Here is a 12,692-nt window from a genome sequence, read left to right as displayed (position 1 = left end):
TTCTATTTAGACAACACCAATATTGATACAATATATTATACCTTCCAGATTGTCAAAAAATAATTTCCGTAATCAAGCTAAAACAAGTTTGAAACTTCTTTGGCGGGCATGCTTTGTATACACTTCGTACATGTTTAGCTCCTGTTTTTGTTGGCGCTTGAAAGTATCCATATTATTTTTTCACAAGCAATTTTAGCGTGACGATGAATTGGCACGTTCTATTAGCAAACAAGTATAGAGGCCCACTCAACCAATGTGAGTCGTAGCTTGTGACATCCATTGGCCCGCAACCGAATTTGAAGCTCGCAGATGGGACCTGTCAAGTCCAACAATAAGGTAGATTAATGTGGCGTTTTTATCAATTGCAATCAACTTTCCGGAACGTGTTTTTATGAGCCATGCCCGGATTAAAGAGGCACGGTTATACAATATTTAATTTTGAGAAATGCTAACCACAGTTAACCTGCACATTCTTATTAAACCAAGTCGCTTTTTGTTTATGTATTCTTGGTTCTAGCAGACACACGGAGAAGGATACTTTTCCGCATTTGTAAAAGCCTTTTTTTCAAAAACAATATTTACGCATCATGTTTCTTTTACATACCTCTCGAGTGTCGCACTGTCCCTCACTTTTAAACTGTCTTCATTTGCTGAGTTAATATGTCATTGTGACTAAACACTTATATAAATAACCTTCGGCAATAGTTGGCAAATTTTAGTTATAGTATTCCATATTTTAATGTTTACAAACGTAGCATATCATTACGTATAATCGGTTGTATGTATAGATTGTTGAGTCTTATCCGTAGCGATGCAAGAGTAGAATACTGGTGTTCCCAAAATTATTCCACATGAAACAAAGTCGATGTTTTGTGAAACTATTAAAATAATTGCTGATGTACTCAATGTACGTCAGAAAAAGCATGCTTAACAAACATGTACCATCCATCCACAATGCTAAAAATCAACATAAACCAGTATAAATCATGTATGCGATTAGGTTATAACTTGATACAGATGTTAGTCTTTTGCCATAATACCGATTTTTCGAAATGTTTGGTCAGGCCAAAATTCTCTTCGTGCAATGTTGATTTAAAACAACAAACTTCACGGGACTTGGTTTTGGAAGCAGTTTAGCGATAAATTACAGAATACGACTTATTTTGACAACATGACACCTCGTTCCATCAGTGTCTATTTTATCTCCTTATTTTCAGTTGTTTGAAAAGCTTAAAGTGTCATTTAATTCAACGATGGAATAAACTTGTTAATCTTAGCATAAATTTTTATACGTAATCCTCTCGCAGAAAAGTCACAATCGACTCCTGTCTCTAAGACTGCTTAGGACCCTTAGTAAAATTAAAGCTGTTTGCGTTATGGTTCCAAGTTTTGATCTACTTTATCACCCTCCAATGCAATTCCAACACTCGACCCCCATGGAGGTTGATTCGACCTGATGCATTATGAATTTTCTAAATTTGTCATCCATTGATTGAACAAGGATTCCTCTTATAAAGTTACGTAGTTTAAATGAGATTCGAAATTGACCCTATAGGTAAGATTTATATGTTTGATGAGTTCCTGAGGCACTTTGCTTCATCTATGTATTTATGCTGGTGAATCCATATGCATATAATGCAAAAACGCTGTCATGAGACTGAAGTGAAATATTCCTGAATCACTTGTAAAATTTGAAAACGCAATTTAGTTGCAGATAAAATTATAGAATACCAAACCAATGGAATATAAACCTTCTTTTTCATTGACTTATATTTGTAGTCAAGTCAGGGCTGTGGAATGAGAGTTCGTGTTTGGCATGTATTTCGGAGTCGTATTTTTTTAACATTCCGGAGTTGGAGTCGAAATTCTGACTTCAGAGTCGGGGTATCAGACTTTTAATTGCGATAAAAGAAGTTGCAATTTTTCACAAAAACTAAAAAAGCATTACGTTTACTAATCTCTTTTATCAGCCTATAAATGAGGGGTTTGCCTGCGCCACAGTTTTTCATAACGAAATTTGATTTTCTTGGAGTCTAATTTTTTTACATCCGGGAGTCGAGTCTAACATTTTCTCAATCTGGTGTCGGGTAGTCTATGGTGAATTTTCCACGACTTCAAAGCTCTAAGTTAAGTTAATATACACTTTAGCGACAGCTTGTGTTTTTGTAATGGGTATTGGTAGCGTCCTCTTTTTACACTTGTTTTCATTGCTAAGGTGCAACATAACATTTTATTATTTTTCATTTTCATTGTCTTACACATATAATATCCGATCCTCTTTATCAATATCATTCCCCAGAATTGGGTACTCCCGTAGTATGTGCACCAAGATGGCGGACACCGGAACGTAGCATGTGTACAAGGTTAGGGTCAGGCCATAATTTCAGATACAATTACTACGGGAGTCATTCATTACACTTCATTCCATTTCAGACAGGTGGTGCTGATCTGTGAAACAAGAGTTTATCTATATTGCGCTAACCATGTTTTGAATTTAATACTTATTCCAACCCATAACATATCAAATCCAATTTATCTACTAGTACAATAATTCGAGTCAGCTGTTTGTGCATACGAGCGGTGCTGACCCTGACTGACATACTGACCATTCTCTATCAACTGTTTTTCGTCTATTCTATGTCTAATGTAATATTAAATTTTGTTGTGATATTGCTAGGAGAAAATGTAACGCTTTTTGCTTGGCGAAATGTTCAAGGCGAAGCTGTTTGTTCGGCGTGTCACAGAATGGCGCTATAGAGCAATTAAAAAACCAAATTTGTCAATGCCGATGAAGACCAATGTTACTTGACCGGCTTCTATAAGTTGATAACACTTCTGTTGTACGATTACGTATTCAATAATGAATTGCTTACTCGAGTCCAAACACTTTTTTTATACCACCGATGGCGTACCTTTTTTAACGAAAGAGTCGAGAATAGCATTTTTATTGTGGAAAACAAGACAGTGAGTCATGGGTATTTAATCGAAGTTTGCAACATTAAGAAACTTGGCTGTAGCGGTTTCCCCACGTCCCTTTATTCTTGGTTGGTAGAATCTAGTTCTCTTTAAGAATGCTAAGTATAACTATAAGTATAACACAGAGATTTTAGAAATAATTAAACGTAAATACCTTCCAACGAAATATATATATACATATAGTGAGTGATGTTTGCGCCGTCGTAGCAATTCAACATAGCAGTAAAGCTACACATATATGTGGAGGAATTGCCACAAAACTTACACATTGTTTGCAATCCAAGTTTTAACCTCGAGAATCGATTCCAATGCATCGGAATCGATTCTAGTCGATTCCGCGACGAATCGAATCCGGTCTCGATTCCGCCATCCCTAGTTATCTTACGATATATCCCCTTGGTTTATGAACCTCAGAGTGGGAACCACTGTTAGATGACAAGTTGCGAGAAATAAACCAATATAGTATCTTGTTATGTCGAAAACGTTGTAACAGCATTGTTGCTAGTTACAGCACACTGGTATGCTATAGTACCGGTGGTTCACGTATTGTTCGATTGACTTAGAAAGGTTAGAAAGGTTTTATAATCAGTTTTTATCATTAAAATTTCAGTATGTTTTTTTATTGAAATCGTCACTTCGCTGGTCACTGAAAGCTCGTGAGGTATTACTTTATGACACGCGGGTCAGTAGTTCGCCCTCTCTCTCTAGACTAGACCAACATGTTCTCTTGAATAGAACAAATTCCATAATTTCAGTTTCACCACCGCGTGAATTGTCATATTTCTTGCATTACTAGATAGTTTTTCCATAGTTGCTTAAGTGTGAGAAAGCGTGTGACTCTCCTCTACATACGAATATCCTATTTTCGCACTAAATGCAGGCATTGTAGTCGTAATGGGTATATGACGAATTGGTACCATGAAAAGCGTAAATCATATCCCAACGCTCAAGTCAACCCTGCTTATTCTGTAAGTCTTTGTGTCATGTTTTTCGGTTTAACACTCACGTAGTTTGTAACCTCATTAAACCGAGTGACGAACTTATCTTAACAAATATTATCACAAAGATGTTTTATTTAATATTTGTATAAAAAGAAAAATACGCAAAAATATAAAATGAAGCATAAAACGTCTGTTTTGATCCAATAAAATATCCTGAAATGAAAAACGTCTCACATTGCCTTTATTCAAGCTTTACAAAATCGAGTGTAAACCATTAGCAGCGTAGTCTCCGATGGACTGTTAATTTGTCAATAACGTTTCCTATATAGATGGTCAAGTTGGTATTTACCAAACAAGAAACAAATAAAATGTATAACTTAATTGTAGCAGACCTTCAAACTAATTAAAAAATTTATATAACAATTAATAAGTTAAAAATATAAAAATAGCAAAAGACGACACTATGCTTTGATATCTATGGTGTTGTATACCTGTCCAGCTTTTACTTTTTGTAATCGTAATTATAGAAATGCAAGCATGTTCTCAGCAAAATGCATTGATGATAAAAAGGCTGTCTCAAGCACTGTCCAGTTTTATAGCCGCCAAAATTGAGTGTTTTGTCTCTCCAATGTAGCAGGACTCATTGTGTCTCTTTCTTATCGGCTACTATTCTCGCGTCAAGTTTTCGATTTTGATTCGAAATGCGATTTTTATTCATATTTTGGCCGAACGACTTTTCCGGTGAATATTGTAGCTCCAGTTTTCTCGTCTCGTACCATAAATAAAAATGGTCGATCTATCGTGACAGGTTGTGGCATCATACGCGCCGCAACCCCAATTCCTGTAGCCGCTGCTGCTTCGAGACCATTTTCGTTGACGTCAATGGTAGCTTTATGACGCACATCGCTCACGTACAATGGCTCTCTACTCGGTGTCATTTTGCTAAGATCTGCCTCCGTTGGGTCAAAGATATCCGTCATTCCCATGTCTTTCAAAACGTCTATCAAGTCGTCTGCTTTGAAGTCGATCTTGAATTTTGGCATTGTAATACGGCATAACTGTGGCCACACTGAAAACCCGGGTTCGTATAAGGCTTCCAATGCTCGGCGTGTTCGTCCTTTTCCTCTCCCATCTTCTAGTAGAGAGAAATCTCCTGGAGTGGAAGGCACGATGGCTATGAAGCTGACGTCACCTGAAAAATGAAAAAAAGAAATTTGTTACTAAGAATTTTCGCTTTGTCAAAAAATTTTATCGGTACCTGATTTTGCTACTATAGGTTCCTAAAGATATACGAAAGAAATAAACAACGGCAGTGCGTGATGATCTATTTTCGTACAGTAAAAAAGACAGTGGAATGTCGGGAATCCCGTATTTTAAATTTCATGCAAAGGATGGATTCTGATAAACAGCTTAAAGTATATAACACAAGCAAGGTTATAGAAAAATGGATCTCAAAATAGTGTAAGAAATCCCGGCATCAGCTAATTCCTAATATTCTCAACTCATGTAAATCTGTTACAATGCCCACCTTTCATAAGAATCCTGATCACTTCTGCGTTCAATTCATTGCTAAGTGTGGTATAACAGCTTCCACTGGAACTTTGCATCATGTCTACAATGATTTTCTCACTCGGATTGACGGTAAATCTTCCTTTGTCCGTAAACGTGAATCGTGTTTCCCAAGAAGCCTGTAAAGGATGAAATCAGCATCAAATATTGCAAAGTAGGTCATTGCAAATAAATTATTCAGAAAAAAACAAAGTTTAGATGTTCAGAACTTTCATTCTGATGTATTACTGGGACTTATATGCGAGACATCCTAACTCGTCGAAAAATGACCATTTCTCCTGGTATTACAATTTACACAAATATATATAATAAACAAGAACTCTTTAACCCTCATTGGTATTTGTAAACTTCTTTGAAAGCGACAGTTTTGAATTAATTTGGCGTTATTCATATCGAAAGTCGAAACTCTAGTATGTGGGGTTCGAGACCATAAGTGACTAATCATTTTTGTAAAAGATGCTCGTGAAAAATCACAGATATTAACCAAGTTTGGTGGAGAGCGCGCTAATAATCATCTCCGCTGATGGGGTGGGGATTGGAATATCTCTTGCCATTCTCTTTGCGTCAGATTTTGTACAGTTAAATTCATCTTTACGTTTTTTAGATATTTGAGCAGGTACATCAATCTGTCTGTATGCTGTCACTTATTCCAATTAAACTAATGATTCATTTGACACCTTTGCTAGATAATATTTTGACGCAAGCGATTTGTTTGAAATTGGGCCAGAAAGACGTTTTTCTGTGAAATTTGGAAAGTCAACTCAAAATTATTATGTCAAGTTTTTTAACATCGTTTTTCGTAGACGAATAAACACACTGCCGTTTCCGCAAAAAGTTTAATGTATTTTCAGAAAATATTTAAATGTCATCTTTTTTATCCGTTGGCAACAATGTGACGAGACGTAATAGCTAGAATGGCCAAACCACGATTTAATATTGCTTTATTTTGAATGACAGCCAGAAAGGCTGAATAATGAAAAGCTATTTGGCTTTGGAATCAACAACGCATTGTCTTGCTTGAATCGTGTTGTAGAAAAACATATCGCATTTTTTTTTTCAATTTTTTTGCAAAATGAATCCTCGGTAAACAACAAGTGACTCAACTTCTTACTGTGTGGGTGTCTGTTGGTAACATTTGAATTTAAAACCACATCATGTAAACACTTAGTCCATCAATTTATGAAAAACGCTTCTTCTTCAAAGAAGTTCACAACTTCATGACATGTACAACAAACATTGTTTACTAATTGTGAAATTGTTCCACAGTTATTTTGATTTTTTCAAAGCTTGCTTTTTTCCCAATTTTATCTCGTGGCTAAAATTACTCACAGTTTATAGCATTTTTCGATTTAAAATGAGTATTTTTCTAAAATCTTTTTTCGTCAGCGATGAAAGTGTTACATTTTTATAGTTATAATTATCATAAACTATAATTTCATTCATGAATGACAATTTTGATTGTATTTATTGCTTGTCTATGCTCATCATCAGCACTCGTACACATTTGACATTTTTAATGCAAGAAAAGTGTCTGGAACCGATTAATTCGCGCCCTAGACGGTTGTAGTCACCCATACCCACAAAGTGCAATTGATTGCGAAGTGTCAGTAGTAAAGAATGCGCGTATTTTGAATTTTTTTACTCACCTTCATGTACATAGCGTTAGCAATAAACAATCTTGTGTCAGATGAAATCGATCCTCTTGGTGCAAGGTCCTTGATTTTTCGTTCCGTATGTCTTTGTACGAATTGGTTGATTCTTCTTCGGTTCAAGTCAGGGGCATTCATGAAGTTGACTTTTTTTGCGCTGACGTGGTAGTCCCTGTGAATAATAATACGAATGATAACTTTAAAAAGAAAATCAAATTGGGCAAAATTGAGATACCTGCTATTTTTTTACCTACTATATTTATGATTTGTTGTCTTGAAGGAGATTTAGGTTTTTGAGTAGTTAATAATTATGCTGATTATACCCGGACTCACGAAACGAAAATTCCCTTTGGTATCGTTATTTCATCAAAACACCACTTGTTAGGTAAATTTACAAACTCCAAAGAAGACCGGAAAAATTCGAAAAATATCAAAGAGACAGCTTTTAAAAAAACACTTCCATCTATTAACTGTTGAAAATTTAAAGCGATTTGTGTAGTAGTTTATGACAAAAGAGTGAAAAAATCTTTTAACAACATGAAACTCCCATTGGGCAAACTATCACTGCTGCGTGCATTGATGTAAAATAATATTTACAATAGGGCGGTTTCAAGTTTATTAGTATGTAGTCTACTTTATACCACATATTTGATGCTATTTGAGTTTGCGGATATATTTGTTCCTCTGAGCTAAATCTTGGAATTTTCTATCGGCAATTTATGAAGATTGGTACACGTTTTTAGTAGGCGTATTTTAGGCTTATCAAATACGTTGTATTTATTGTTAAGGCTTTGAAATTTGCAGAAACATCATGTGGTTTTTTGATAATTTAACAACTTTATCTTGACAAAGAGTTCGTTGTATATAAGTAAGATACAATCTCTATAATCTGGTTTCATATTTCTCGAAACTGGAACACGCTATTGGGAAAGAATATGCGACCTATCTTGGAAAATTGGATAAGTTGGAGCTCAACTTATTTTGAAGCTTATTTACAACTTGTAACCTAACGATAATCTCTTTTTATAACTTAATCTCCGAGCAAATTTTTGTCTATCATTCGCGTAGGTTTGTCACAAACTAATTACCTTATGTTAATTTTACTTTCCCTACTATTTATTTACTATATAAACACTTCCATCCACTTTTAATCATGAAACTCAATAGGTTTTTTTGAGTTTCGAAAATAATGTCAGGCATATTGGTTTAGATTGGAAACAATGCAAATTTGTGATTATTCATTGTTTCTGCACTAAAATAGTTTCGGAAAATCTATTCTAAATAATTTAATATGGTCACCTCCCCCCACCATTTGATGATTACATATAATATCATTTGGAAAAGTTGTTCCCGGCAACTAGCATATATGTAATACAGTTAGCTTGCACTCGGTGAAATTACTTGACTGATAGTTGTCAATTTAGCTTTCAGTTGGGAAAAAAGATAATAACGAATTTCATTTCACTCTGGAATTTTTATCTGAGAAATTGAAATGAAAAGAAATTGCCCTTTTCAACATAAAAATTATAGACGGGTTTTTTCTAATTTTTTTGTTCAGTGTTTCAGATAAGTATTTGCTAATGGTGAAGTAACAGTAATCAGCGTTAGATGTTTGGAGGAAAGATCGTGAGATTATTGGAGCCCTTAAGCGCATGCCATTGAGTTTTCAAATTTGAAATTAACCTAGTAAACTTCTGTCAGATAGATATTTTGGAAATGTCTCAAAAATTGTGTTATTTCAAAACAGCTACTTACTTTCTCATACTAGATTTGAATTCTTTGAGGAGTCTCACAGATCGGTCAATAAATATTCTGTTTGCTTTGGTAAGCGTGACACTACCCGATCTTGAATTATCAAAAATTGCATCAGATAATTGCGACATTGCATTGTGAACATCTGGGAAAGCGTCCCCGTGAAGTACTTCCATTGCTTGTGAGTGTGACTTGCCTCCGAGTCCTAAAAATACAGAAAAGAATTTGAAAAATATTTTTCAAAAAGGGAATTTTATAAAATTTGTTTAGTCTACTGTATGAGATATACAAATGATGTTTTCATAATTTTAATTTGACGTTTTGGTGTAGGATTGTCATCTATCTTGGTTAGGTTCTGTTGTAAATTTTCTTCTCGTCAAATCTTTGTGGTGTGGCTAGGGATATAATCCGAAAACTTCAAAATGGAAATTGGTGACAAACAAAATTCTTGCTTATAAAATATATTTCGAGAAAGTTTAAGAACAGTGTATAGATATCCTATACCATTTTAGGCAAAATATATATTGTTAATGTAAATTGCTTCAGGTGTTGGTCTATCGATATCTGCTCCTGATACAAACGCAGGAAAAAGACGATAAAAATTACACGGTCACGTAATGCAGTATAGGAGCCTATGGTAGAACCTTATAAAATTTTAATTATTTTTATTCCCGTTCGTGCCATCGTCTGTAACCAGAAATACCTAATCCGAGATTACCAACTCACGCGATATCGAGGTTAGCAGAGAATTTATGTTAGCTCAAAAATATACAAACAGTTAGAATAGACCACGGTGTAATTGATGAATGTCACTGCCGTACCTAGCGTTAACATGCACAATGCGGTGTAGACAGAGAGTGGAGAAAAAACGAGATTGTCTTCCACGCTTATGTTTCGAACCATCCCCTTGTACAAGTCGAATGTAAAGTCGTGAATCGCACTGGCTATTCCGGCATGAAAAGCATTAGATTTCTTGTAATCTGGCTTCGTGGTAGATTCTTCATTCTGTAGCAGACAAAAATGTTGATTACATTTACACATTATTTCTCATCAATTATTTTTTTGATCTGTTGAACTGGAGGTGGCAAGTTTGGAAACATTTATATCCAAATTTCAAAAGATATTATAGAATTATTTTTTCGATTAGTTTTGCTTTAAAATAATCAAATCTCGTTTATAGACACGGAAAATCATTTTCCATTGCGAGGAAAATTGAGTTGTACACGATGCCCCAAATTGTACCCCTCCCCTTCCGTTCGTGTATAAAGATCCCCCAACGTTTTGGGCCGCTTTGCACGATAGTTACCGTATGTTTATTCTAGAACAGTGGTTCTCAAACGATAGGGCGCACCCCATAAAGGGATGTATAAAAATCCTGTATAAAATACTTTCTCTATGTTTGAATCAGTCACTTTTATATGAGTTTTAAATCCATCTTGTAGTGCTTATTTCAATTTATTTTGGACTACGTAACAACATTTCCGAAACGTGATCTGTTACAGGTGTACATTATAAAATTTAAGAATATTTAAAAAAAGAATTAAGGCAAAATAAGATCGGGATATTTTTGTTTTCACGGGGATGATTTTTCACTTCCTTGATCATTGTGCCATAATAATTGTCCATTCACGCTCAAAATGACTTATCGTCCGACGTTTGGAATGATAGAAATGCATATATAAATCCTATATAAGACTTTTAAGCATGAACAAGTCGGGAAAATTCAAACTTGAAATAGCCTCCAAGAGTGAAAAAACGCATCTAAATAAATACTTTTTTGATACCAGTGTATAACTTGGAATAAATATTCATACTGAAGCCATCCCTGAATTCGTTCAGTGACATAGTGACCCAGTCTTACATGTCTGAAATTCGATTTCAGAATGTGTACTTTAGTGATCATCGTACTCTTACCTCATCGAGGTCGTTTTCCTCGACCAAGTCATAGTCTTCATAATATTCGTCAGGTTCCACAGGGGATTTCGAGAAATATCCCATAGGAGGCCGGTTGAACGGGAAACCTAAAAAATCAAACGGAAATTTTAAATTTGGATACATCAGACGACCGTAAGCGAACTTAGGAAATGTTTAACCTTTAGGGAAATTAGTCATTTAGCTATGTCACAGGTAACACAAACAGGAGACGTAAACGACTGGCTTATACACAGACGATATCGAGATGATGCGATCCACCTGCGAGACCTGTGGCGGACTAGATAGCTAGATTAGCATTCGACACAAGTCGACTTCACCCTATAAATTACAAATTTGGTTCCAAATCGGAAATATCTCTATCATTGAGAATTTTCTTATTTTTCTGCCAGGATTTTGGGCAATTTCATGAACACGTAACAACAAAAAAGCGATTGTTTTTCTCAAGTTTTTGTCTATATACTGCATACCAACGTCTGAAATTATAGTTGAGTACTTTCCTTCATTTGAAGGCGTTCAAAGTCTTAATATTTTCAATCAAAATAATGTGGGGTTTTCATATTAACTGTAAATCCTTTTAAACGGCGATATCTAACACTGATATAGTTGCAAAATTACCAAGTCGACAAAAAAAACCTTAGCACACGTCAAAGCATTTCTTCATATTTCAAATGTAACATCAGTAACACGTGAATTTCCACGTTACGTTTGAGTCCTGTCATAGGATAATCCGAATCAACAGCGCATTTTCTTAGTAGGAGAAACGTGTAAACATTTTTAGGATTATTAAAGCCGAACACGTACGATGACGATGAACACTATTTTTAGTTTTGTATATCATCTTTCGACCTTTCTAATTTGCACTTCCGATGCTTCTTTATGTTTATTTCTTGTTAAATTTCCTCACGTTCAACAGATTAATATGCTAGAGATATGCCATAAAAAACATCAGACCTTGCCATATTTACTACCGCAGTATACGATACCTATCACACAAAGCAGAATACATAAAAAAAAATTTTTTAAAAAAATTATGAAACCGTACCTGGCCATGGTGTACCCGAAACTATTGATTTCTTTTTGCTTGCTTCTCCACAGTGAAAGACCAATCCAATAAGTAGAATAAGAAGTGAGTAATTCATTTTATAAAGTGTTTTACTTTTTATTTAAGTTATTCAAGAGCTAAATAGTAAATAGAAATTATGTTCACATGTACGCATGTCTAGAAAATATTACACACGGTCAGTGGAAGAATTTTTAATAAAAACTAGAAATATGTATGGCCATATTTAACCAATTTTAACTCAATTGCATTCAATAGTACTACATACTACCATACAAGATGAATGAAATATTTGTATGCTAAACTAAATTTACAATTCTATGAGGTACAGCATTTCCTGAATTACCTCGCGTTCACAACCTCGTGCTCTATGACTATTGCCAGCGATTTTGAGAATGGAAGATATTTCCATGTGGCCTGAAAAAACGAATTTGTATCCGCCGTCGGCACGTCGACTTTATGCCTCTAAAGAATATTTCAAATTTTGTCGAAGGCAAATTCATTATTTATTGTATTCAAATCTCAAATGAATGATTCTAAATTATTATTAAAAACACTATTTTTATTTATTAAAAATTTCGGATTAGGACGAAGTTAATTACAAAATCTCTTTTTAATTAATCCTTTTATTACATGTCGACATTTTCAACATGTTATTGCAGCAATACTTGCTTCTTACTATATTTCTTTGGCGTTTTCGTTTTTGAATTTGAAGATCTATATATAATAATAGGTTACCTACAGAATACAAAAGTTACTTTATCATGAAGAAATATGTGCCAGCCATGCTCAATAACGCCGTTACAAAAT

The 12,692-nt window shown here is 34.7% G+C and overlaps 2 protein-coding genes across 2 annotated transcripts in view; one reads left to right on the top strand and one right to left on the bottom strand.

Moving 5' to 3' along the window:
- LOC144424487 (uncharacterized) overlaps nucleotides 1–12,692 on the top strand; it is an 80,949-nt gene that overhangs the window by 35,917 nt on the left and 32,340 nt on the right. The window lies entirely within an intron of this gene.
- On the bottom strand, nucleotides 4,030–12,023 carry LOC120331866 (leukocyte elastase inhibitor-like). The gene is made up of 7 exons (XM_039399032.2): nucleotides 11,865–12,023; nucleotides 10,802–10,908; nucleotides 9,709–9,892; nucleotides 8,891–9,092; nucleotides 7,133–7,307; nucleotides 5,446–5,605; nucleotides 4,030–5,109 (listed from the first exon to the last, which is right to left on the bottom strand). Exons 1-7 carry the CDS (start codon nucleotides 11,959–11,961, stop codon nucleotides 4,628–4,630), a joined length of 1,407 nt encoding a protein of 468 aa, XP_039254966.2. The 5' UTR covers nucleotides 11,962–12,023; the 3' UTR covers nucleotides 4,030–4,627.

The sequence above is a fragment of the Styela clava genome, chromosome 6 (assembly GCF_964204865.1).
Source record: "Styela clava chromosome 6, kaStyClav1.hap1.2, whole genome shotgun sequence".
Taxonomy (NCBI): domain Eukaryota; kingdom Metazoa; phylum Chordata; class Ascidiacea; order Stolidobranchia; family Styelidae; genus Styela; species Styela clava.
The sequence above is the reverse complement of the archived record's forward strand: the minus strand, read 5'-3'. Positions and strand labels throughout refer to the sequence as shown.

Excerpts from the sequence above, each read along its gene's own strand:
- LOC120331866 (XM_039399032.2), bottom strand. The coding sequence starts at position 11,961 with ATGAATTACTCACTTCTTATTCTACTTATTGGATTGGTCTTTCACTGT. Across the intron at positions 7,308-8,890 it reads TTCAAATCTAGTATGAGAAA|GGACTACCACGTCAGCGCAA; the intron begins GTAAGTAGCTGT and ends TATTATTCACAG. Across the intron at positions 5,110-5,445 it reads GATCAGGATTCTTATGAAAG|GTGACGTCAGCTTCATAGCC; the intron begins GTGGGCATTGTA and ends TTCATTTTTCAG.